This window comes from Rana temporaria, chromosome 1, assembly GCF_905171775.1.
Source record: "Rana temporaria chromosome 1, aRanTem1.1, whole genome shotgun sequence".
In the NCBI taxonomy this organism is placed as follows: Eukaryota; Metazoa; Chordata; class Amphibia; order Anura; family Ranidae; genus Rana; species Rana temporaria.
Window position 1 is genome coordinate 645,429,640 of NC_053489.1, and position 26,883 is coordinate 645,456,522.

Genomic DNA, 26,883 nt, shown 5'->3' on the forward strand with positions numbered 1-26,883 from the left:
ATGGAAAAAATACCGCGCTGTCTAAATAGTGAAAAAAGACAGCAGCTGACACAGCAAAATTGATCAAGAAAATTGCAAATAAAATAATATACAAAGAAAAGTGTAGCGCTAAATAAATGTGTAAGAGATATCCTGGAATGGATATCATAATTAGTGTTATAAGAATAATGATTGACACCACATGTGACCACTGTAGTGCAAAATGTTGGATAAACAAACTAAAGTGTCAACAAAATATAAAAGTCCAATAAACTAAAAACAGTGACTGAAGAAATTGATAGAAGGTCCACCACCAGATGTCTCAAGGCTTACCGGAGAGATTGAACCCAGATGAGCGTATACCCACTAGGTCAATCTGGCTTGTTAGAGGTCATGAAGCCACAAAAGGGATATCTTGGTGTACCCTCAGATATATAGGTCCTGAAGCCCAGCATAAAATTCAGCTCAAAAAGTACAGAAGGTTCAGCGAAGAAGCTCCAATTCATGGTGACCCCAGATGATGTTTTTCCCTAGAACGAAACGCGTCGGGAGGACCACTGATTCCACTTTTTTTATGATTTTTTATGAGCGCTTCTTACATCACTGCAAATGTGAGTGTATTCCTTTCTTTTATTAAATATTGAATGATTTGCAGAATTACGCTATGTGCGCCCCTTCTTCTTTCTCCTTCCTCTTTTAATATGCACCGAATGGATACCTTGATATGATATTCTGTTTATGAATTGGAGCTTCTTCACTGAACCTTCTGTACTTTTTGAGCTGAATTTTATGCTGGGCTTCAGGACCTATATATCTGAGGGTACACCAAGATATCCCTTTTGTGGCTTCATGACCTCTAACAAGCCAGATTGACCTAGTGGGTATACGCTCATCTGGGCTCAATCTCCGGTAAGCCTTGAGACATCTGGTGGACCTTCTGTCAATTTCTTCAGTGACTGTGGCACTTTAGTTTGTTTATCCAACATTTTGCACTACGGTGGTCACATGTGGTGTCAATCATTATTCTTATAACACTAATTGTGATATCCATTCCAGGATATCTCTTACACATTTATTTTGCGCTACACTTTTCTTTGTATACTGTATGTAGCCTCAACTGCATACAAATTATATAGCACACCCAGTGGTCACACATGTTAGTGAAGGAAATAGTTTGTTTGGGCCAGCTTAGGTACTGTGGAGAGCTCTGATCCAGACTACTCCAGTCCAGTGTGGTGGCTCCATGTCCTGTGTGCCTGGGATGACTTCTAAATGTTCTTCCATTGCGGAGGCTCTCAAAATGTAAAGCTAGGACTGCAGATAATATTGGGGTGCCGTGAAGTGGATTCACTTGAATGTATTTGCAAATGTGTAAGAACTAAACCTCTGTCTTTAATGCATTCTGTTAAATAGCAAGTTTAGCTGGGAACTTTCTTTGGTAATGTTTGACATCCTTCTAAAAGTTTGTCTGTGTTACCAGATCTACCCTGGATTTCACGGTGGGGGGATGCTGTTTCTGAGGATAAGCGCTGTGAAAAGTAGCTGTGTTCTGAACTGTTTACTTATGTGATTCTCAGCTACATTTTGTGTTGTGGTAAAGTCCTACAGAGACTATGCTATGCAGCCACATGTTACACTGCTTGAGCCACAGAGTCCTTGCTGTGAAGAGTCCATGTTTGTGCAACTTTCATAATATGCTTTGTAGTATTTTACAATTGTAGCACTACCCCTGGGGGAGCCACTTAAAGCGGGAGTTCACCCAATTTTTTTTTTTTTTAACATTAGATTGAGGCTGTTTGAGGGTGTTTTTTTTTTTTAAATCAATGCAGTACTTACCGTTTTAGAGATCGATGTTCTCCGTGGCTTCCGGGTATGATCTTCGGGACTGGGCGTTCCTATTTGACAGGCTTCCGACGGTCGCATACAGCGTGTCACCAGTTGCCGAAAGAAGCCGAACGTCGGTGCGGCTCTATACGGCACCTGCGCACCGACGTTCGGCTACTTTCGGGAACTCGTGATGCGCTGTAAGCGACCGTCGGAAGGCTGTCAATCAAATAGGAACGCCCAGTCCCGCAGCCCACACCCGGAAGCGGCGGGAGAACATCGATCTCTAAAACGGTAAGTACTGCATTGATTTTAAAAAAAACACCCGATTCTGCTTAGTAAAATTAGCCTCAATCTAATGTTAAAAATTTATTTTTTTGGGTGAACCTCCACTTTAAGTTTGTTCAGTCCGCTACGCTGCCTCTCAACCCCAGTAAACGTCTCAGCCCCCTCTGGCACACCTGGCAATACTGTAAGTGCAACAACCAATGAGTAACACACACGTTATGATAAAACACAGAAGTTGTCTTTACTGCAATGTTTCTGTGGAAAAGTAACAATCAGTAACAATATAATTTCAAGGAATGCATTGGGAGAGCAATAACTGAGGTTATGAGAAATATAGCTCAATACTATATTCAGGCTACTTTCAGGGGATCTAAAACCAAAGAATAACCCCAAAAGCAGAGCCACATTTACATGGCAAATTAATCACAATATGGCAATCCGTATCAGATTGGTTACCTTTTACTCAGATTGGCTCTATGAGTCCAGGTAGGAGAAGAGCAGAGGAATGACCCTCTTTGTGTCAAGCCTCTCTCTTCTGTCCCCTAACACCACAACTTTAAACACTTTATTTAAATCAAGATATAATGACTCAACTTCCTAGATAAACTGTCCCTATGGCACTAGTAGCTTCAGTCCTTTTGAAGAACAGATACAAAGTAATGTCTTCAGCTAGCCACTTTTGTCAGTGCACTTAACTCCTGAATAGCAGGGCCAAACAACACAACTTGCCCGGATTATTAAGTGAAGAAAGCTGGATCTTTCTCAGCAAGGTGAAAGGACAATGGTGTCTGCATACAGTGTCCCTGGAAATGTATGGCCTTATCCTTTAGCCCTGTGGTACTACAAGTGTATACAGTGTCCATTTAACTTTGTTGGTGGTGTAGTGTCTCTGTTTCCTGCAAATGGGGAAAAGCCCCCTCACCCAGCCCTGTGTTCAAGGTCCAAACGAACGTCCTGGAACAGAAGGCTCTCCTGGCGACCTGGCTGGTCACCTCACACTGGAACGCTTCACCGTCAGTGCAGATGTGCCTGGATGTGCACCTGGGATCCCACTCTCTGAGGCTGGTTGTCCCGACTGGCGACGGAAGCCTAAATCATGCAATTGAATCGCCTGGGAGACATCCTCTCTCCCTCAGGTCTGATCTTTTCCTTTGCCTCGTGCTGTCTGAATTCTCCTCAGGAAATCAAAATGGAGTCTTTACTTTCCTGCCCTCAGAGCGTGCTGGTCTTTTGTAGTTCCATACAGTTAAATCTGAATGTGAAACTTGAGTCCTTGAACTACAATTCCCTTTATGCTTTGCTACCTGATGGTAATCACTCTGCTGACAGGATGTGATGACACAGAGTCTTAGCTGGCACTAGAGGAAAACAGTCTCATTGCGACAATGTTACAGAGTGTCTTTTGATACTGCAGGTAAGATAGCCAGTTCCCTGCTACACTCTTTGAAATTCTGATCCTGTTTTGCATTATAGAATCTAAATTTGCACCTGTTTTAGAAACCACAAGTTACAGTCGCTCTCTCTCTCTTTGATCGTTTGGCCAATTACCCATCCTTTTCCAATATGACATATGGGTATCCTACCTGAAAAGAAAAACATTTACTTTGACATTTAACTTTGAAATCTTCAATAAACCTGAGTTTTGGCAAAATTCCCCAGACAAAAAAGAAAATCTTGGCAGTTCTTCCATAATATCCATGTATACAGAGTATTGAACTTTTCTTCATACTTTTTACAGAATTTTGTATTTTTATTTTGCATTCTCTTTTAATATCACATTTCATACATTTTATTTTCATTATTTATTGTGTCTTGGAAACAAAGCTTCACAGACAATATTTTACAGCATATTAAAAAATGATCAAGCACACCGTACATTTTATTTTCCACTTTCTACATCTCTGCCTTCCTGTTTACATACACATTCCATGAATAAAGATTTTTTTTTGCTTTTTGTTTACAGAAACAAACAAAATAAAGAATGCATTTTCTGCTAGGCTGGGAACAGCGGTACATTATTACTCATTTTAGTAATAAGAAGACAGAAATGAATAGTGTTGCTGGAGAAGTATAAATCTCCACTTCGGTAACTCGTTGTTCCCACCGAGCCTCTAGAAGGAATGAAAGCTGAAGCTTGCAGCATTACTGAATGAGAACTCAAAATAAGGACTTAATGGTGCCTAGGCTTGTTTTATTTATATATTTTATTTCTATGCTGGTATAAAATTTTAAGGAAACGGGTGTAAAAAGCCAAAATAATCAGTGGGATGTACAGTAAAACTGTTTACTCTGTGGTGAACATAGGAAAGCAATAAATTGTGTCTAGAAGCTATAAAGTTATAGGTCACAATACGAATTAACAAGAGGTTTACTATTCACTAAGCAAAATGCGTTATTTCAACCACTTCAAATCTGCGATGTGTATTTTAATATTTCCAGATATGATGCCCAGGTCAGAGGACACATTAAAATATATTCTCCATGATGAGAGACTATACTCACTACTCTGTGCGGCTGCTGGCTCCAGGGCCGGTGCTACCACTAGGCAAACTAGGCAGCCACCTAGGGCGCACTGCTGCCTAGGGGCGCCCAGCCACTGGTGTTCCTTCTCTCTTCAACAAGCAACTAAGTCTCAGCATTAGCAGGCAGCCACCGCTCCGTTCGCACATAGTGTCAGAGGCGCAGTGGCGGTGGAGGACTGTGTCTGTGTCCCAACTCCTGAATGAATGGAAGCAAGCAAACATTCATTAATGGGCACGAGTAGGCTGCGTTTGATGGGCGCTGATGAGGCTGCATTTGACGGGTGCTGGTGAGGCTGCATTTGATGGGCACTGGTGAGGCTGCATTTGATGGGCACTGGTGAGGCTGCATTTGATGGGCACTGGTGAGGCTGCATTTGATGGGTGCTGGTGAGGCTGCATTTGATGGGTGCTGGTGAGGCTGCATTTGATGGGCGCTGGTGAGGCTGCATCTGACGGGTGCTGTTGAGGCTGCATTGATGGGCACTGGTGAGGCTGCATTTGATGGGAACTTTATTAAAAATGTGGGGTATACATGGGCAGTACAAAGGGGGTCGAGTCAGGGGTGGAGCGGTTAAATGAGGTTTTGACTAGGGTGTCAAAAATCCTTGCACCAGCCCTGGCTGGCTCTCAATCCTGTCTGTTAATGACAGCTGGGGTCCCCACTAGAATAGTTTACAATCTTGTTACCACTATATAAACTCTGATACACACTAGTCAAAGTGGTTGTAAAGGCTATATTATTATTATTATTATAATACACGGTTTATAGACCGCCAACGGTATGTGCAGCGCTTTACAATGTAGAGGTGGGACAGCACAATTACAGTACAGTTCAATAGTGCCTTCGGGAGTGTGCATGTGGGTCTCGCAAACTCTGATTGCGGTGAGGAGAGGCAGAATGATGAGATGCCTATGTAAATAAGGCATTTCCCTGTTCTGCCTAGTGACATGACAGGGATCTACTGCTCCCTAGGGGTGCAACGGATCAAAAAACTCATGGTTCGGATCGTTCCTCGGATCAGGAGTCACTGTAATATCCACATCTCCCCCCCCCACTGGAATATCCACATCTCCCCCCCACTGTTCACCTCACCCCCCCCACCAACTATAGTACCCCCTCGGTGCAGACACCCCCCCTCCTCTCAGTACAAAGACCCCCCTCCAGGTAGTACCGACAGACACTCTCCCCCCCCTCGGGCATGACACCCCCCTTCGGGCAAGACACCCCCCCTCAGGTAGTACAGACACTCTCAGCGTGTGTCCCACGAGTGCAGGCTCCTCCTCTGTGGGTGTAAACAGAGGAGGGCCGCCGCCGGGTGTACCAAGATGGCCGCGGCTCCGGAGCTAGGCCGAAGCTGCGGCCTTTCCTAATGTTATTCCTGCGGCTCCAGAGCTAGGCCTTTCCTAGCGTTATGGCCGCGGCTTCGGCCTAGCTCTGGAGCCGCGGCAATCTGCGGATCAGTATGTTCTGATCCGATAGGGGTGACCCATTCAGATCACGGATCAACTGTGATCCGTTGCACCCCTACTGCTCCCTGTCATCGGGAGCAGTGATCGCTGTCATGTCCGTGGTAGCCCCCCCCCCCCCACAGTTAAAATCACTCCCTTGGATACACTTAACCCCGTGATCGCCCCCTAGTGTTTAACCCCTTCCCTGCCAGTGTCATTTACACAGTACAGGTATACCCCACTTTACAGTACACAATGGGGTTTATTTACTAAAGCTGGAAGGTGCAAAATCAGGCTCACTTCTGCACAGAAACCAATGAGCTTCCAGGTTTTATTACCAAAGCTTAATTGAACAAGCTGGGGTTAAAAGCTCATTGATTTCTATGCAGAAGTTTTTTTTCATCCTGCGTAATGCATTCATCAGATCCTTCTTGTTCAGATCTTTTGCTAAATTACAAAATGTATTTATAAAGCACAGTTCTGCATACACATCTGGGAGCGGGTATCAGTAAGCCTTCGTCTTTCCTCATGGAAGTTGCTGTTTTCTCCGAGGCCTCGCTATTCATTCAGGCGGATAGCCCTAAATGTCAGGTGAACTTTTCCTGCATAAACGTGAATTGATCGAGTAGAAAACCCCAGAGCGGTAATGTTACAGCCACAAGAATCACCTGTGCTGAGAATGAAACTCTCTCCTACATATGTTCCTGCGATGTATCACAGCGTTTCCTGAGATGAACCTGTTTGAAATATCTGCACTCAAGCAATAGTAACAATCCGAAACCTGTAAAAGGAATGTTTTCTTTAGATATTTTACATTTTTCATTGTAGGTAAATAATGGATTCCAAGCAGAAGCAACATGCCATCATTGAGTTCTGACAAAGGACATCCATAGAAGGCTACAGAATGTGTATGGAGATGACACCATTGACAAGAGGAATGTTTTGTTATTGGTGACTCTTGTCAATGGTGTCATCCGGTGGCGGTGCGTCCATAAAGGGCGCCGGAGCACCAGCCCCTCTGGCTCTCGCACTGCCATTGATTACAATACATAGATTCATGCATTGCATGAATCTATGTATTGTTGCCACTGCCGCCGACTATTCAGATGGCCGGCCGGATGGTGAGCGCCGGCAATCTGAATTACGGCAGCTGGTTGGCTGTGTGGAAGTGCCTATCAAAACCAAGCGGCTCTGATAGGCTTTCCGAGTATAGCCCTCAGGCTGTATTCGGCTTCCAGATACTTAGCTAAGGGACGTACGCGGGGTGCGTTCCTTGGATAAGACTGACAGGCGTCTCAGCCAATCAGGTTCACCGGTTCTGGTTTACCGGTAACCTGATTGGCTGAAGCGTCATCGTGGGCAGGAGAAGACATCGAGGGACGTGGAAGGAGGATGGCCGACCCCACAAAGGTAAGTGCCGGGAGGGGCATTTTATAGGGCACAGCGGCGACAATTGGCACAGTGACAGCGGCGACAATTGGCACAGTGACAGTGGCGACAATGGGCACAGTGGCGACAATGGGCACAGTGGCAGTGGCATCAATTGGCACAGTGACAGTGGCATAAATTGGCACAGTGGCGACAATGGGCACAGTAGCGACAATTAAAGGGTACAGTGGCATCAATTGGCACAGTGGCGACAAAGGGCACAGTGGCACAGTGGTGACAATTGGCACAGTGGCGACAATTGATGGGCACAGTGACTGCGTTTGATGGCATGGCACAGTGGCAGCGTTTGATGGCATGGCACAGTGGTGACAATTGATGGCACAGTGGCTGCGTTTGATGGCATGGCACAGTGGAGACAATTGATGGGCACAGTGGCTGCGTTTGATGGCATGGCACAGTGGTGACAATTGATGGCACAGTGGCTGTGTTTGATGGCATGGCACAGTGACTGCGTTTGATGGCATGGCACAGTGGTGACAAGTGATGGCCCAGTGGCTGCATTTGATGGGCCCAGTGGCTGCATTTGATGGACACAGTGGCTGCATTTGATGGGCACAGTGGCTGCAATTGTTTTTTTTCTTTTTTGTTTATTTTCGTTTGCGCCCCCCAAAAAATTTTGAGCACCAGCCGCCACTGGTGTCATCTACATAAACATTCTATAGCCCCTTCTGTAGATGTTGAACAGCCTACACCAATCCTTTGTCAAAAACTCAATGACAGCTTGTTGCTTCTGCTTGGAATCCATTGTTTATTTTACTACAATGAAAAAGAAAAAAGAGTTACTATAGGGGAAGAGTTACTATACCAACATGTTAAATTTAAACAACCTTTGTAAGTTAATATAAATGGTATGCCCACATTTTCATTATGTATTACTGCATTCTGTTCAAACTAGCAGACTTTTTTTAGGTCAATTAAGAAATAAAAAAGCAGTGGCGATTCTGCCTCTTTCAATGATTTTTGTAATAATTGTACAGCGTTTAAAAGTAACATAAAAATCTGGTATGCATTGGATGACATTTTCAATGACACACCAGCAAAACAAGATAAAATGATTTTTAAAAGTGGACTGCGTTGGGTCCCAGTGATATCATTATTCAGCATTATTCAGCAAACCTGTCAATCATTACTTCCAAATGTATCACCGCATGTTGTTCTCTTTTCATAGAACTGAAGATAAAATTATATGGTCCAGAAATGTATTTCTTTATTTTTTTCTAAAAGAGCTGTTTCCGCATATCATCCTGCAGCTCTCTACTTGTAATAACTTAAATATTGTTTTTTTTTTTTTTTTGTTTTTTTTTTAACCGTGATTCCAACCTATGAATGCTTCTTAAAAATGTGATTACATAGTTACATAGTTAGTCAGGTTGAACAAAGACACAAGTTCATCCAGTTCAACCACAAAAAATAAACAAAATAAAAAAAACAGTACAATCCCATACACCCAACTGTATACCCACAGTTGATCCAGAGGAAGGCAAAAAACCCCAGCAGAGCATGATCCAATTTGCTACAGCAGGGGAAAAAATTCCCTCCTGATCCCCCAAGAGGCAATCGGATTTACCCTGGATCAACTGTACCTACAAAACTTAGTACTCAGTTATTTTATGTACATTTAGGAAAGTATCCAGGCCTTTCTTAAAGCAATCTACTGAGCTGGCCAGAACCACCTCTGGAGGGAGTCTGTTCCACATTTTCACAGCTCTTACTGTGAAGAAACCTTTCCGTATTTGGAGGCGAAATCTCTTTTCCTCTAGACGTAAAGAGTGCCTCCTTGTCCTCAGTGTTGACCGTAAAGTGAATAACTCAACACCAAGTTCACTATATGGACCCCTTATATATTTGTACATGTTGATCATATCCCCCCTAATTCTCCTCTTCTCAAGAGTGAATAAATTCAGTTCCTCTAATCTTTCCTCATAGCTGAGCTCCTCCATGTCTCTTATCAGTTTGATCACAAATTAGATGCTGTTAAAGCACAGAAGCATTCACCAGTACAACATATATAAAGAGTTTGGTAACAATAGGCTATGTGCATTGATTTAATACAGTCTTCAGGGCTGATTTACTAAAGGAATACAGAACGTGAATAGGGGCTCATTCTCACAGGCATTAAAAGTTTGTGTAACGTTTACATGTGAACAAAATTACAATGTTAATGTAGCCTATTGGCCACCACTGGTAACTGCATTCTAGAAATCAAGGATACTAGATGGAAAGCATCTCATGCTTCCTATCAACTTAGAATGTTAGGTGACAGTAGCTTTCTAAGTTCCAGCAATCAAGGGCACTAGGCAGCCTATTGGCCTTCACTGATGACTGCATTCTAGAAACCAAGGACACTAAATGGCAGGGGTCACTTGCTTCCTAGCAGCCTAGGATACAACTGCCTGTGACCTAGCAACTAAGGACAATAAACAGCAATGGTCACCTGCTTTCTAGGAACTTAGGACACTAGAAAAAAGGAGCTGCCTGTGTCTCAGCAACCAAGGGTGCTAGGCAGTCTATTGGCCTCCATTTGTGACAGCATTCTAGCAATTTAGGACACTAGTGACAACCACTTGCCTACCTCCAGGGCCGCCATCAGGAATTTTGGGGCCCCTTACACTAGGGTGACCAGACATCCCCAGTTTCAGGGACAGTCCCCCTGATTAAGGACACTGTCCCCGGACCAAGTCTGTCCCTGGTTTTGTCCCCAGATTGGATTTAATAGGGGGCAGGGGCAATTTCAAAGACAATCAGTGCAGAATTTAAATAAAAAAAAATAGAATTACACCCCCCCGCACTGCCGTGCCTACTAGCATAGGGGGGTTGTATTTTTCTCATTATCTGTGCCCCTTTCTGATGATCAATCATGTGCTGGTCGGAGCGGGTGTTTCGGGTGTATGCCCATTAAGCTCCACTCCCATGTTCTTCTGCCTTGGCTCAAATCCTGGCCAGCCACCTGCCTATCTCCTTGCCTTCCCTGGCAGAGTGATCTTCCTCCGCTCCCCATCTAGTAGTAGCCGGGGCTGGAGAGTAAGACTTGAGAGGCTGTGAGGCGGGCGGCAACGGGCAGAAAGTCGCTGATTGTTGCCATTACTAGTAAAGAAAAAATATGTCCCGGTTTTCATTTTAAAAATCTGGTCACCTTACCTTACACAGCTTCAGGCATGGGCCCCCTGGAGCAGAGAACCAGGGGGGGCAGTGCTGCTGCGGCAAATTGAGAAGCGGGGGTGGGGGGCCTTTACAAAAATAGAAGAAATAAAGAAAAATATATATATAAAACAAATTATAAAAAAAGGGGTAGCCATCCGGGGCCCTGGGAACCTCTGGGCCCTTTAATAAAAAGAAAAAAGAAACCTCTGGGCTCTTTAATAAAAAAGAAAAGAAAAATATGTAAATAAAAAAAAATAACAAAATAAACATTTATAAAAAATACATAAAAAAAGGGTGGTTGCCATCTGGGGGCCTGGGGACCTCTAGGCCTTTAATTAAAAAAAACTAATAAAAAAATATAAACAAAAAAAACATTTATAAAAAAAAGGGGGGGGGGGGTTATAAATATAAATAAAAATATATAATTTTTTTTTTTTTTATATAAGAAAATAAATACAAAAAGGGGGGTGTTGCCATCTGGGCCCCTTACATGTGTACTGCCTGTACCCCCCTGATGGCGGCCCTGCCTACGTCATATATACTGCGACAGGTCGACTCTATTGCACAAAATTATGTACCTGAACGTGATTTTGTGCAATAGCCATTGGGGGTGAAGGCGCAAGCTGATTGGACACAGAGGGGGGGGGGGGCAGCCAGCCGCAATCGCTCTCCACAGAGGTAGTACAGCGGCCGTTCTGTCAGGCATGGACACTGTGATCCTGTGTTCCTGCTAATCCGTGTCCATGCAGTGAGAGCCCCCCCCCCCACAGTAAGAAAGCACAAACAGGGAACACACTTAACCCTTTGATCGCCCCTGATGTTAACCTCTTCTCTGCCAGTGTCATTTATACAGTGTCAGTGTATATCCACCTCACTGCCTAATTGACAGCTGACTCTGTCTTTCAGTTTGTGGTTGAGAGTCAGAGCCAGCCATGCCCACCCCCTCCTCTACTCAGTGCTTCAGTGAGTGCTAGAGGAGAGGAGCAGAGCAGAGAACTGAGCAATCAGAGGTCATGCGATCACTCAGTTTTTAGTCTTACACAGTCACACAGATGCTGCAACATAGAATTATGTATATTTATTCTTTTTAAAAGCTAATACTTCTCCTAAAACCACTGTAATGAGGGAGGGTCGGGGAGAGCTGAGCTGCTTAAACACTGCTGGGAGAGAGGGTCACTTTTAGACACTGCTGGGTGGGGGAAATCTGAGCTATTTAGTCATGTTTGGAGTAGGGAACAGGGGGAGCTGAAGGACGGAGTCACTGGCATCACGGTGTGAAGGGAGAGCGGGGTCAGCCGAGTCACAATTGTGAAGAAAGTGGTGGGGGAGTTGAGCTGCTGAAAGAAAAATATGAGCAACTGAAGTATTTTTGTTGTGATTTTTTAAGACAAATTGCCCCACATTACCTATAACTACAGTGATAGCTTATTTTTACTCACATCCGCTGCTTACTAAGATTAGATAATTACTTGATATATAAAGGGAAAAGGGATGGTAAGGGAAAAATTGTCACTTTATATGAAGCACAGTCTAGGGAAGAACAACCATCAATAAGAATGTAAATATGAATATTTTATTAGGTACAATTGAACAATAATTACATCAAAATCATAATTACATAATATATATATATATATATATATATATATATATATATATATATATATATATATATATATATATATATATATATATATATATATATATATATATATACTGTATGTGTATATATATATATATATATATATATATATATATATATATATATATATATATATATATATATATATATATATATATATATATATATATATAGTAATTGGTAGTATTATAGACCATAAATACCTAGAAAATAAACAATAATTGATTGTGTTTGTATAAATCCCATAGAATTTCATATATTTACACGTGTGTATATATATTGTAGGCATAGCGCAGAAACGACTACAAAGATGCATATGGCCTCAAACCTCCCTGATCTGCATAGATAATTACTATAATGGGCCTGGGCACAGGTTCACTTTAAGACTGCTCTAAAATAATGAGAGCTGGAGGTAGAAAGTCATTTTAATACATCAAAAATTCAAATCACTTTAAAAAAAAAAAAACCCTTATCGTCTTTTGTTCTGATAACATTCAGCTTGGCTTTGAGATTTTTGGAGTGCATAATTACGGGTATTAATTAGCAGGTCATTTTATAGAAACCCTGAATCCGACAAATAGCAAATCTCCAGATTACCCATGATTCAGAGCTGTCAGTCATTGTGAATGTTTACCGGGCTCTTGTTAGGTGATATAAGGACATTTTCCATTGAAATGACAAAACATTTTTCCTTTATTACAGGAGAGACAATGCGGATCACCTCATCAGAATTCGCAGATGATCCTTGCTCCTCGGTTAAGCGCGGTACCATGGTACGGGCCGCCCGGGCACTGCTGTCCGCTGTCACCCGGCTACTCATACTAGCAGACATGGCTGATGTTATGAGGCTTCTTACCCATTTGAAAATTGTAAGTATGATGTGTTGTGAGTTTTATTTAAAGTATAACGCCAGACAATTTTTTTTGGCACCTGTTTGAGCCGAAAAAATAAAGGACAAGTTTGGAAATTTTCTTCCGAATGAACAATAAATTGAAAGGTTAATGTGTTTCCTGTCTGAACTGTCTGCACTAGGTACAGTAAAACCTTGGTTTGCGAGAATAATCCATTCCATAAAAAAGTGCTTGTAATCCAAAGCACTTGTATATCAAAGCATTTTTTTTACAGGGTATAAAAGAGAAGAGAGGCGCCTCTAAGGCCTCGTACACACGGTCGATCCAAACTGATGAGAATGGTCCAACGGGCCATTTCCATCGGTTCACCGCTGAAGTGGCCTGATGGTCTGATGTGCGTACACACCATCGATCCAAAATCCGATCGGGTCAGAGCGCGGTGACGTAAAACACACAACGTGCTGAAAAAACCGAAGTTCAATGCTTCCAAGCATGCGTCGACTTGATTCTGAGCATGTGCAGGTTTTGAACCGATGCTTTTCTGTACTAACCATCGGTTTGGACCGATCGGTCAGCGGTCCATCGGTTCGATTTTAAAGCATGTTTTAAAATTTTGGACCGAAGGACAACAGACCGATGGGCCATACACACAGTCGGTTTGGACCGATGAAACTGAACTTCGGTCCATTCTCATCGGTTTGGAACGACCGTGTGTACGCGGCCTAAGTGTAGCAATAAGTTGCTAAATGTTGTACCTTCATTAAATGTAACCATATTACTTTTTTTCATACTCAGTTGTGACATGACTCTACTCTTATATCAAGACAAAATGTATTACAACATTTTGCTTGTCTTGCAAAACACTCTCAAACCAAGTTACTCTCAAACCAAGGTTTTACTGTATATGTAAAAAACGAACAAAAAATGCATTGATTTACGTCCACTGAATGATTTTTCGGGCATTACATGATGGCACTACGATGGCATACGGTATAGTGTATGGCCAGCATAACATTCGATCTTAAAGGGGTTGTAAAGGTTCGTGTTTTTTTCACCTTAATGCATCCTATGCATTAAGGTCAAAAAACATCTGGCAATGACCTTTCACCTGTTCGGCTCATCCCCAGCATCCTCTTCTCCACTGCTTCTCAGCGTTGATTGAATAGATTGATAGCAGCGCAGCAATTGGCTCCCGCTGATGTCAATTAAATCCAATGATGCGGCTGCCAGGGGGCGGGACGAGACATACACAGTGTCTATTGACGCAGAGTGTATGAGATGGGAGAGCGCCTGCAAGGCAACCCCCCTCGGGGGAGAGTTTCCCGAGGGGGTTAGCTATTGCGGGGAGGAGCCGAGGCAGCTATCGAGGGACCCTAGAAATCGAGGATTTTAGCCACTCTGTGCAAAGAGAACTACACACTGGAGGTAAGTATGATATGTATGTTATTTAAAAAAAATTAAACCTTTACAACCCCTTTAAGACTCTGTTCATACTATGTCAGTTTCAGGGTGGCTGCGTTTGCACAGGACCAGCAGCCCATTCAATTGAATGGGCTGCTGCTCCTACAGAAAATGCAGAGAGAAGATCCCTGCACCTTTTTCCAAAATTGCAGCCGCAGGGACACTACATAGTCTTATGTGGTTCTCAGTAATGGGGGGGAGGGGTGCTATTAAGAATGTGAAAACAAGTATTATATTAAAAAAACGGTGATCATTTGTTATACACAGTGGTTTAGCAAACTAAAAGCCATTCCGTTACAGCTCACATCTGCTTTAACTATTCTATTTACGATCACATAGTTTAGAACCTGCAGTTCCACTTTAAAGGGCTGCTTTCTTCTTGATGCAATGAGCTCATGTCTCTGTTGCTTCTGCTCGGACGGTGATTAGATGGCTCCTCGGGTTTGATCTCTGGGAGAAGGATCGCGCAGGTTTAGATTATCCCTTAAAACATTTGGAGGAGGCGGAATAGCGGGAGTTTCATGCAATTTTGCTATTCTTCTTTCTCTCCGTGACTTTCCTTCTAGAAATGTAATATGTCTCTACTGCTCAAGGATGGTAAAGCTATTTAGCTCCTGCAATGATTCTTCCATGTTGACACTTTATAGAGAGGGGAATATTTTTCAGGCTGTCTCTTGGAGTTTTCTATTGGTGTTTTTGAGCTTTGCAAGCGCATCATCTAATTGCTCTGCATCATTGCTAGCTTCAGTTACACAATGGGGGTTATTTACGAAAGGCAAAGTGCAGTGCAATTTCAAGTGTAGTTTGCACTTGTAGCCCAAAGTGGATTTGCCTTTCGTAAATAACCCCAATGTGTACTTTTCTTCTATAAGTCAGAGAGTTTGCCAGCTATTTCTGCCATGACTCACAGTTCCCATTAAAGATATCATACATTTGTTTTAACAATTCATGGAATATAGCTTTAAAACATGTAGGGACCCGGCCATCAGCTGGTGTGTCCCTAGTATGAATTAAAGGGTCACTAAAGGATTTTTTTTTTAGCTAAATAGCTTCCTTTACCTTACTGCAGTCCTGGTTTCATGTCCTCATTGTTCGTTTTTGCTTTGATGTTGCTGTAATTCCTCTCTGTTCTGGACACTTCCCGGTTGTCTGTTTCCTGATCACCACAGTACTGGGAGATTTCTCACTGTGGTGACTAATCAAGGAGGTGTGTCTAAAACCCCTCAGCACCAATCCAGTTTCGTTTTGCAAAAACCTTCACTGCCCTCTATTGGCTCTCTGGCTCTGTACATCAGAGAACCAGGAAACAACAGTAAAAACAAAACTAAACTGTAGGTACATTATATGATTGGTTTTTATCTATTTTTAATCATTTTTAAAAGGAATCAGTTAACTATTATGTCTCTATACCCTGTAAACAGTAATTTCAGCAAAAACATTTGTTTCCTTTAGTGACCCTTTAAGTGTTAGCAGCTAGCCTGAGCTCTTATTGGTGCTTGTAAGCAGGTGTAGTTTGGCCTCCTTGCAAGGGTGGCGCTGTTCGGTGGCTGTCGTGCAGAGAGGGTGGAGTAGAAAAGGGAAACCTACAGTAGTTTCCTCTGAGGCCTCCATAGGCATCATCAGGGGAGTAAAAAGAATGCTGGCAACTCGATTGTTTTTGTATGCGTGAAGCTTTGGGCCAGGAAATGCCTTGGTCGCTCATTATTGGCCCAGTACAGGGATTGTTCAGGTGGGTTTAGAATAGGATCCCAACACACCTGAGCTCATCTCTTCTGGGTTAGAAACTTCTACAGGTGGACATCGCAAAAAGTTCTCTCACTGTTCATCCAAGGTACTTGTGATGGATTGCATAGTATCTGGATTCTGTTTGTCTGCTCTTAAAGGGCCAACTGCCCACTTTACTAGAAGAGAAGCCTGGAGCAGTCATGTTGCTGTTTTTTGGTATCATGTGCTCTAAGGCCTCGTACACACGACCGAGTTTCTCGGCAAAAACCAGCAAGAAACTTGCTGGGAGATATTTTTTTGTTAAAGCGGTGGTTCACCCTCAGTGACACGATTTTACCATCGAGACAGGCATTGTAGCGCGAGCTACAGTATGCCTGTCCCGATTTTTTTACCCCCGTACTCACTGTGTACTCGTACATTATAGATTTCGGCTCCCGCGGGGAATGGCCGTGCCTATGGAGAGGGAGGATGATTGACGGCCGGCCCTGGCAAGTCACTCTCCCCGAAGACAGCCGGAGTAGGTCTCGGCTCTTCACGGCGCCTGCGCACAGGCTATGCGCAGGCGCCGTGAAGAGCCAAGCCTATTTCGGCTATTTCCGGAGAAGCGTGACGCGCCAGAGCCGGCCGTCAATCATCCTCCGTCTCCATAGGCACGCCCATTCCCCGAGGGGAGTTGGTATCTTTGATGTACGAGTACACGGTGAGTACGGGGATAAAAAAATCGGGACAGGCATACTGTAGCTCGCGCTACAATGCCTGATTTTATGGTAGAAGAAAAAAAAATTTTTTTGGGGGTTTATAGGGTGAACCCCCGCTTTAAGGAAGCCGGTCGTGTGTACCTTTTCGTCGAGGAAACTGTTGAGAAACTCGACGAGCCAAAAAGAGAGCAAGTTCTCTATTTCCTCGACGGGAGTCTCAAATTGGCTCGTCGAGTTCCTGGTCGGGCCGGTTTCCGACGAGAAACTCAAGCGTGTGTATGCTAAGAAACCCGCGCTTGCTCAGAATAAAGTATGAGACGGGAGTAAAAGTAGCATTTGTAATGGAGATAACACATTTTTCACGTTGTAACAGACTGAAAAGTGCAAATTGTCTCTTACCAAACTTTTACTTAACACGCAAACACATAAGATTAGCAAAAGTTCAAGATTGTACAAGACCCCGTTGGTCATTCACAAATTTAACCCAGACACATCGCCCCTTTGCTGGCGATGTATGGTCTCGCCGGAAAGTTTGATACACATTTGGTGGGAATGCAATGTATTGGCTGAATTTTGGACGGGAGTACATAAATTGATAGTACAAATAACTACTTACTCTCCCGATTTCACGGCGGGACAATACTTACTACACTTGTCTAGCCTCTCTCACTCCGTTTACAAAGACACCATTATAATACACCTCATCAACGCGGCGAGGCTTTGCATCCCAGCAAAGTGGAAACAAAATCTCCCACCTACCATTCCGGAATGGATACGTAAGGTAAACCATATTTCCAAAATGGAAGAATTAATATATCAATCTAGAGACTCTTCAAGAACATATCTTGATAAATGGTCCTGTTGGACACACTTTGTGAATTCCGCTGAATGTCATGCCTTACTGGAGTCCTGATGGATTGTTCGGGATAAGATTGACCTTTTTTCTGGACGTTTTTAGTCAACACACAACAAAATGAAATTATAGAATATGCCTATTGATACGTAATATTATTTACTCATTTCAGTAAACAGTAAACAGTAAACATTTCAGTTATCATTTCCCCTCCCCATTTACTTAAGTTCTGCTTTAAATATATATACTTATTAAAGTTTATAATATGTCTGTTCATTTAAACTTATGTAAGACAAGAAGTCGGCGTTTCTCAACGCAAAAGTTTGATGTGTAATGCTTTATTGAAAATACTTGTACACTAATATTTTGAAAAATTCAATAAACATAATTTAAAAAAAAAAAAAAGATTAGCAAAAGCAGCCCCAAGAGTTTAGCCAGTGGAATCGAACTTCCCCTGCCATTGTATGTGTTGTATGTCACCGCGTTTGAGAACGAGGAGATTTTGTCTTGACAGTGTGTGTACGCAAAGCAAGCTTGTCGAGTTCCTCGAAAAGCCTAACGAGGAACTCGACGAGGAAAACGATGTGTTTCGCCCGTCGAGTTCCTCGGTCGTGTGTACGAGGCCTAACGCTCATTTTGCTGGTTTATTATGCCGAATACACCTTCAGAACATACTTAAGTGAATGGCATCCACTTTATTTTTTTACCAGAAAATATATTATGTTTGGGGGTTCTAAGTAATTTTATAGCAACACAATGCTGATTCTTACAAAATTGCCTTGGTAGACAAGGGGTTAAAGCTTGCTTAATCCTTTGACTTCAATACCACTTTAATGTCTTCTGTCTCTCATTGCTCCGCATGTGATTACTATAGATTTCCTTATATTTCTATTAGATCTCCATTATTTTCTTCTATACTATCTACTCATCCCTCATAACAAAAATCAATTCCCTTCACCAAGACCATACATGTTTTCCCACTTTTTCAGGTCCGCCAGGAGTTAAAAGTTACCCATTAGTGCCTTAGGGGCAGATTCAAAGAGATCGGCGTATCTCTGTGCGGGCGTAACGTATCTCATTTACGTTACGCCGCAGCAAGTTTTTCAGGCAAGTGCTTTATTCACAAAGCACTTGCCTGTAAAGTTGCGGCGGCGTAGCGTAAATCCCACGGTGGAATTCAAATTCCGCGGGTAGGGGGCGTGTTTCATTTAAATGAAGCGCGTCCCCGTGCTGAACGAACTGCGCATGCGCCGTCCCTAAAATATCCCAGTGTGCATTGCTCCAAATGATGTCGCAAGGACGTCATTGGTTTCAACGTGAACGTAAATGACGTCCAGTCCCATTCACGGACGACTTACGCAAACAACGTAAATTTTTTAATTTTCGACCCGTCAACGACGGCCATACTTAACATTGGCTGCGCCTCATAGACCCAGGGGCAACTTTACGCCGGGAAAAGCCTAACGTAAACGTCGTAACTTTACTGCGTTGGCCGCGCATACGTTCGGGAATTCGTGTATCTAGCTAATTTGCATACTCGACTGGGAAATCGACGGAAGCGCCACCTAGCGGGCAAAAAAAAAATTGCAGTTAAGATCCAACGGCGTAAGAGACTTGCGCCTGTCGGATCTAATGCATATCTATGCGTAACTGATTCTAAGAATCAGTCGCATAGATACGACGGCGCTACGCAGAGATACAACGGCGTATCTGAAGATGCGCCGTTGTATCTCTTTTGAGAATCTGGACCCAAGTGTTCAAGTGTTATACACTCAAAAATAATAATAGGGCTGTTTGTGTGTGGCCCTTGTGATTTTATTGCAGTCTCTGTGCAGAACAGGGGTCACGCATATTTATAGCACTGCAACAGTAGCAAATAACGAAGATCCAGAAAACAATAGTAACTGAATTTCAACAAGTGATGATAAAGCGCACTGGTGGTATATGTGCGCTTCATAAACAAATAGTAATAAATAAAAAATACAAATAAATAAAGCACATATACAGACAGATTTTCTCAACTACAGTAACTACTTATGCCTTGTACACATGATTGGGCTTTTGCCCGGCCAAAAGCACATCAGAATTCCATCGGAGTAAAATAGAACAATGGAATGGAATGGAATTTCTCCGATGGGACATACACAGGGTCGGAATTTCCTATGGAAAAAGTCAGTCTGACGGGGCTTTAGAGTATATTTCAAGATTAAGCTTTTTTTTTTTCTTAGTTTCGGATAGAATAAAAAAGGGAAGTTAGACTCCCCTTTAACATATATAGTTAGGCTTCATGTACACATAGCCTATTATGACCACCAGCTGCGGAAAAATGCAAAACTTGGCAAAATAATGGCAAAATTGCGCCATGATTTTACAGCGATTATGCTGTGTTTTGCGGTCAGCTGTCAAACGTTCTTATCCTGCATTCAAGAGTGGGAGGTTAAGGGATGTTAAACCTCCCCTAACCAAATGCTTAGGGGAAAGAGGGGAGCTATCAAAAATGTAAAACTACTCCTGCCTAGACATGTGCACTAACAAAAAATACTTTTGTTTTAGTTTTCGTTTGTTCGTTTTTTTGTTTTTTGATTCAATCGTTATGAAATTCACTTTAAACATTTTAAATTTGGAAATTAGAAATCCAGAAATTCGGAAATCTGAAAAATTCAAAAATCCAAAGATTAGAAAATTTAGAGATTCGGAAAGTCGAAATTTCGAAAGAACAAAAATCCGAAAATAGGAACGAAAATCCTCAAAATTCTAAAATAATAACTAACTAGTTAATAACTATTAAATGAGAGGTATTGGAATTTCCTTTCAAATTTGGCTGTTAGTGAATGTAACGAATACGGATTTATCCGAAGTTACAAATTATCCAAAATATCCAAAGTCGCATCTAAATGAATGAAACATAACAATAATAAAACATTATTATTACTATTATTTATTATAAAATTGTTACGCTCCATTTGTTTGGATGTGGCATTTGTTATTCCAATTCGAAATTCCAATACCTATAATTTAATCATTAGTAATTTAATAGTTAGTAACCACAGCAGCCCCTAAAGGATCCTAAAAGCCTATGTGTACATGGAAACTATGGGGTTCATTTACTAAAACTGGAGAGTGCAAAAGCTGGCGCAGCTGTGCATGGTATCCAATCAGCTTCTAACTTCAGCTTCTTGCAAAGGTGTCAGATTTGTCTGCCGCAGTGTCGCAGTCCCGCTAAAAATCTGATCGCTGCCATTACTAGTAAAGTAATAAATAATACAAATGCCATAAATTGATTCCCTATTTTGCGCAAACCAATCAATATACTCTTTTTTCTTTTTTTTACCAAAAATATGTAGCAGAATACATAGTAGCCTAAACCGATGAATACATTTTTTTAAAAAACTTTTTGGGGGGAAATGTTTTACAGCAGAGAGTAAAAAAATTGATTTTATTTTTTCAAAATTGTCGCTCTTTTTTTGTTGATAGCGCAAAAAATAAAAACCGCAGAGGTGATCGAATACCACTGAAAGAAATCTCTATTTGTGGGAAAAAAAAGGACATTGTTTAGGTATAACGCCGCACAATGGTTAGTTAAAGCGACGCAGTGCCGTATCGCAAAAAAATTGCCTGGTCAGGAAGGGGGAAAATTCTTTCAGGGGTGAAGTGGTTAACCACTTATAACCCGGACCATTATGCAGGTAAAGGACCTGGCCCCTTTTTGCGATTCGGCACTGCGTCGCTTTAACTGACAATTACACGGTCATGCGACGTGGCCCCCAATCAAAATTGACATCCTTTTTTTCACACAAATAGAGCTTTCTTTTGGTGGTATTTGATCATCTCTGCGGTTTTTGTTTTTTTGCGCTATAAACAAAAATAGAGCGACAATTAAAAAAAAAATATCAATATTTTTTACTTTTTGCTATAATAAATATCCCCCAAAAATATATATAAAAAAAACTTTTTTTTTTCCTCAGTTTAGGCCGATTCGTATTCTTCCACATATGTTTGGTAAAAAAAAAAATCACAATAAGCTTTTATTGATTGGTTTGCGCAAAAGTTATAGCATTTACAAAATAGGGGATAGTTTTATGGTATTTTTATTAATAATTTTCTTTTTACTACTAATGGCGGCGATCAGTGATTTTCTTTCATGACTGCGACATTATGGCGGACACATCGGACACTTTTGACACATTTTTGGGACCATTGTCATTTTCACAGTGAAAAATGCTATAAAAATGCACTGATTACTGTGAAAATGACAATGGCAGTGAAGGGGTTAACCACTAGGGGACTCTAAGGGGTTAAGTGTGTCCTATTGTGTGTTTCTTACTGTAGGGGGGTGTGGCTGGACGTGTAACGTCACTGATGGTCATTCCCTATGACAGGGAACAGAGGATCAGTGACACTGCCACAGAGAAGAACGGGGAAAGGTTTGTTTACACACACCTCTCCCCGTTCTTCAGCTCCTGTGACCCAATCGCGGGACACCGGCAATGATTGGGTCCCGCGGATGCGGTCACGGATCTCAGGACTAGGTCGCTAGCATGCCGGCGCGCTCGCGACCCGCGACTGGGCTCTTAAAGGCGGCGTACCTGTACGTGCTTGTGCCCTTTTCCCGACGTATATCGGCATGAAGGGGTCCTCAAGTAGTTAACCTCCCTGGCGGTAAACCCGAGCGTGACTCGGGTGGATTTTTTATGCTGTTATCGGTATCCCCGAGTCACGCTCGGGGTGGATGTGCAGAGTGTGCAGCGGCGTGCAGTGGCTTACCTTCTCGCTGGATCCACAGGCAAGTTACTTACCTTGTCCCTGGATCCAGCGATGCATCCCCGCTGTGTGAGCGTGCGGGTCCTCGCTCGATTCACAGTCTCCCCGTGTGCCGCCGATCTCCGTTCCCTGCGACGTTACGACGCACGGAGGCGTAGAACAGCGCTAAATTCAAAAAAGTAAACAAACACAATACACACAGTATACTGTAATCTTATAGATTACAGTACTGTATGTAAATAATACACACCCCCTTTGTCCCTAGTGGTCTGCCCAGTGTCCTACATGTTCTTTTATATAATAAAAACTGTTCTTTCTGCCTGCAAACTGGAGATTGTCCATAGCAACCAAAAGTGTCCCTTTATGTAAAAAATGGTTTTAGAGCAGCTAGAAAACAGCGATAATAAATTATAATCACTTGCAGAATTGTGCGATTGCGATTTGTGGGGAAATACGTCATAAAAAAATAAAAGTAATGACAGCGACAATTCTGCAACTGAGCAAATTTCAGTGATTTTGAGTTGATTACATTATTGAATAATTGTTATTATAATTATATTATTACTTGTTATAATTATTTATAATTATTTATTATATTATAAGTACATGTTCTTTTATATAATAAAAACTGTTATTTCTGCCTGCAAACTGTAGATTGTCCAAAAGTGTCCCTTTATGTCAAAAATGGTTTTAGAGCAGCTAGAAAACAGCGATAATAAATTATAATCACTTGCAGAATTGTGCGATAGCGATTTGTGGGGAAATTCGTCATAAAAAAATAAAAGTATTGACAGCGACAATTCTGCAACTGAGCAAATTTCAGTCATTTTCAGTTGATTACATTATTGAATAATTTTTATTATAATTATATTATTATTTGTTAGAATTATTTATTATATTGTAATTTATAATTTTGTTTTTAAAAAAAAAATCATACCCGGGATGCCTACTAGACTCTTGTTTGGTCAGATTTAAGTGAGTTATTCCTAAAAATTACAGGCCTACAGTATAAAATGCCAAATTTCCTTGCAAAATAATTGTACCGCTTTTGGTACGTAATTCCAGACAGAATCATACCGCCAGGGAGTTTAAAGGGGTTGTAAACCCGCATATAATTTTTTTTTTTTTTTACACCTGCAAGGAAAAAGCCATAATGAGCTAGTATGCACCGCATATTAGCTCATTATGAAATACTTACCTCGGAACGAGGTAGGTAACTTTAACTGGTCCACGCCGAGCCGAGCCTCGCGTGTCTTTCGGGTATCGTCGCTCCAGCGCTGTGATTGGCTGGAGCGGCGATGATGTCACTCCCGCGCATGCGCATGGGAGATTTCCTTTCCGGCATGGGTCGGCGGGCCGGCCCTTCAGCCGAGGATCCCCCCTGCGCATGAGCCGCTGCAATCAGCGGCGCATTGCGAGGGGAATATCTCCTAAACCGTACAGGCTTAGGAGATATTCTTTATACCTACAGGTAAGCCTTATTATAGGCTTACCTGTAGGTAAAAGTGAAAAAAGTGGGTTTACAACCACTTTAACACAGCTCTTTAAATTTAATGGAGGAACAAGCGGATTTTCAGGGAGACCGCACTACCACATTCTTAAATTCGCTATAACACTACAAAAGTGCTTCCAAAATACCACACGATGAAGGAGAATAAAATATGCATTGAAGTGTCTTTTATAATAACAGAACACAAAAAGAAAACTATTGCCTAAGAGCGACGAGCCTGACATGATGTATGGTTTTTGGTCGTTTTTGGTCATTTTCATCCTGATTCAAACTCTCCTTTAAAGCACATTTCATTGCAGATTTTCTCAACTTCTCAATATTCAAGACATGAAATGCCCTAATCAATTCCCTGGATGGTTCGCCATGCATCATATTATCCAGTTTAATTGTTGCTCGACTGAACAGTCAATAGTAATTATGTTTTTAAAAATGAGTAATCGTCGGCTGGGAGGCTTCTGGACACAATACTGATATCCACTTTTATTGTTGTGTAGTGAGCAATTTATTAAGCCTGATATTCTGAGCTTTTAACAAACTTTTTTTTTTTTACCAAAAAATTTAGGGTAGATGTTTAATCCATTAAAGTCAGTGGTACATATATATACTATATTACCAAAAGTTTTGGGACACCTGCCTTTACACGCACATGAACTTTAATGGCATCCCAGTCTCAGTCCGTAGGGTTCAATATTGAGTTGGCCCACCCTTTGCAGCTATAACAGCTTCAACTCTTCTGGGAAGGCTGTACACAAGGTTTAGAAGTGTGTCTATGGGAATGTTTGACCATTCTTCCAGAAGCACATTTGTGAGGTCAGGCACTGATGTTGGACATGAAAGCCTGGCTCACAGTCTCAGCTCTAATTCATCCCAAAGGTGTTCTATCGGGTTGAGGTCAGGACTCTGTGCAGACCAGTCGAGTTCCTCTTCCCCAAACTCACTCATCCAAATCTTTCTGGACCTTGCTTTGTGCACTGGTCCAAATCATTTGGTGGAGGGGGGATTATGGTGTGGGGTTGTTTTTCATGGGTTGGGCTTGGCCCCTTAATTCCAGTGAAGGGAACTCATAAGTGGAGTTTCCATTCCCCAATTTTTTTTTCTCATTATTGTGCTCATTAGACCTAAAAAATAACAAAAACATTTTTATTTTTTATTTTTTTTACTCATCTGGAAATGCCTGTTGCTATGCAGTCCCACGAAATCTGCATTTGGAATCACCTAGGATTCTGACATCATCTCCCTTTAATGCTCTTGGGAAATGTGTGTCATCATTTCCCAGGATGCAGTGCACTACCCAATTATCACTCCCCATCCAAGACTTCCAGGAAGTAAGTGCTTGTGGGCTTCACAATGCCCACAAGCAAAATGACAACGGTGTGGACATAGTTTTATAAACTATCTTTTTTTAATAACTATGCGGAGCGGCGGCGGATTGTAAAATAGTAAGTGACCGGATTTATATTATAAAAACGCAGGATGAAAGGACATACATTTAAAAAATGCTAATTGTGGTTGGAACCCCCCTTTTTAAGGTGTCAGCATACCAAGACATTTTGGACAATTTCATGCTCCCAACTTTGTGGGAACAGTTTTGGGTTGGCCCCTTCCTGGACCAACATGACTGCACACCAGTGCACAAAGTAAGGTCCATAAAGACATGGATGAGAGTGTTTGGGGTGGAGGAACTTGACTGGCCTGCACAGAGTTCTGACCTCAACCTGGAAGAACACCATTGGGATGCATTACAGCAGAGACTGTGAGCCAGGCTTTCTCATCCAGCAGCTTGTCCGGACATGCCTTCCCTGCACAGCCATTCACTGGGAAGCTCGGTGTACTGTTGCTTCTCCTCCCCCAGCTCCATGTAGCTGAAACAGAGGGAATGTGATCACTTATAAAAAAGGTGAAAAAAGGCATTTATAATATTTTTTTTTTTATATCTATACACACATTTTTTGCCTTTCACTTATATTTTAAACTGAATGGGCTGTTACACTACAATCGCTACAAAGTGATCGTTTCCAACCACTTGAATTAGCTGTTTATGTTATTTGACTGGTAATGCTTCAACTATTTATCTCTGTAAACAAAATGTTTTCAGCAAGGTAGAAAAGGATAACCATGGAAACATGTGAAAACAAACCTAGAGCTCCGATTGGTTAGGAAATTAAAATATGTGCTTTCAGCCTCTGCTTATAATGTAGATAAAATCTATATATAAAAACGTTGTATTCATTCCCTGTAAAATGTGTACTTTAACCACTTCTGTACCGGCCCATAGTCATATGATGTCCACAGAGGGGACCTCCCATCCCAGGTGGACGTCATATGACGTCCTGGGCTTTGTGAGGGGATATCTGAATGTCTGGTGCAGCTAGAGGCATCATTCAGATATCATTGCCTGCGGGCGGCGATTATGCGCACCCTAAGAATGATCATAGCGGCTCGCCGCTTGATCGTTTTTAGAGGCGGCGGGAGGGGACATCTTCTCTGGACTCTCCCGTGCCATCAGGGGCCCGGAGACAGAATCGTCCAGCGCCGGGTGGGAAGCATAGAGATGACTGGTGACCAGTCATCTCTATGACCATCAGACGTACCAGAAAGTAAACAAAGCCACAGTTGCGGCTAGTAAACATGAGATCGGTGAATTTTTTTGCCCGATCGCATGCTTTCCAGCCTGGAGGAGAGATGTGGGGTCTTATTGAGCCCGCCTCTCTCCATAAAGAGGACCTGTCA

The 26,883-nt window shown here is 42.1% G+C and overlaps 1 protein-coding gene across 3 annotated transcripts in view; it reads left to right on the forward strand.

The window, feature by feature from the left end:
• Positions 1-26,883, forward strand: part of LOC120924528 (catenin alpha-2-like) — a 612,642-nt gene that overhangs the window by 433,964 nt on the left and 151,795 nt on the right. For all 3 annotated transcript variants that reach the window (XM_040335489.1, XM_040335490.1, XM_040335491.1), the window contains exon 4: positions 12,997-13,163. In XM_040335489.1, the coding sequence (XP_040191423.1) occupies positions 12,997-13,163 (167 nt within the window). The remainder of the gene's footprint in view (positions 1-12,996; positions 13,164-26,883) is intronic.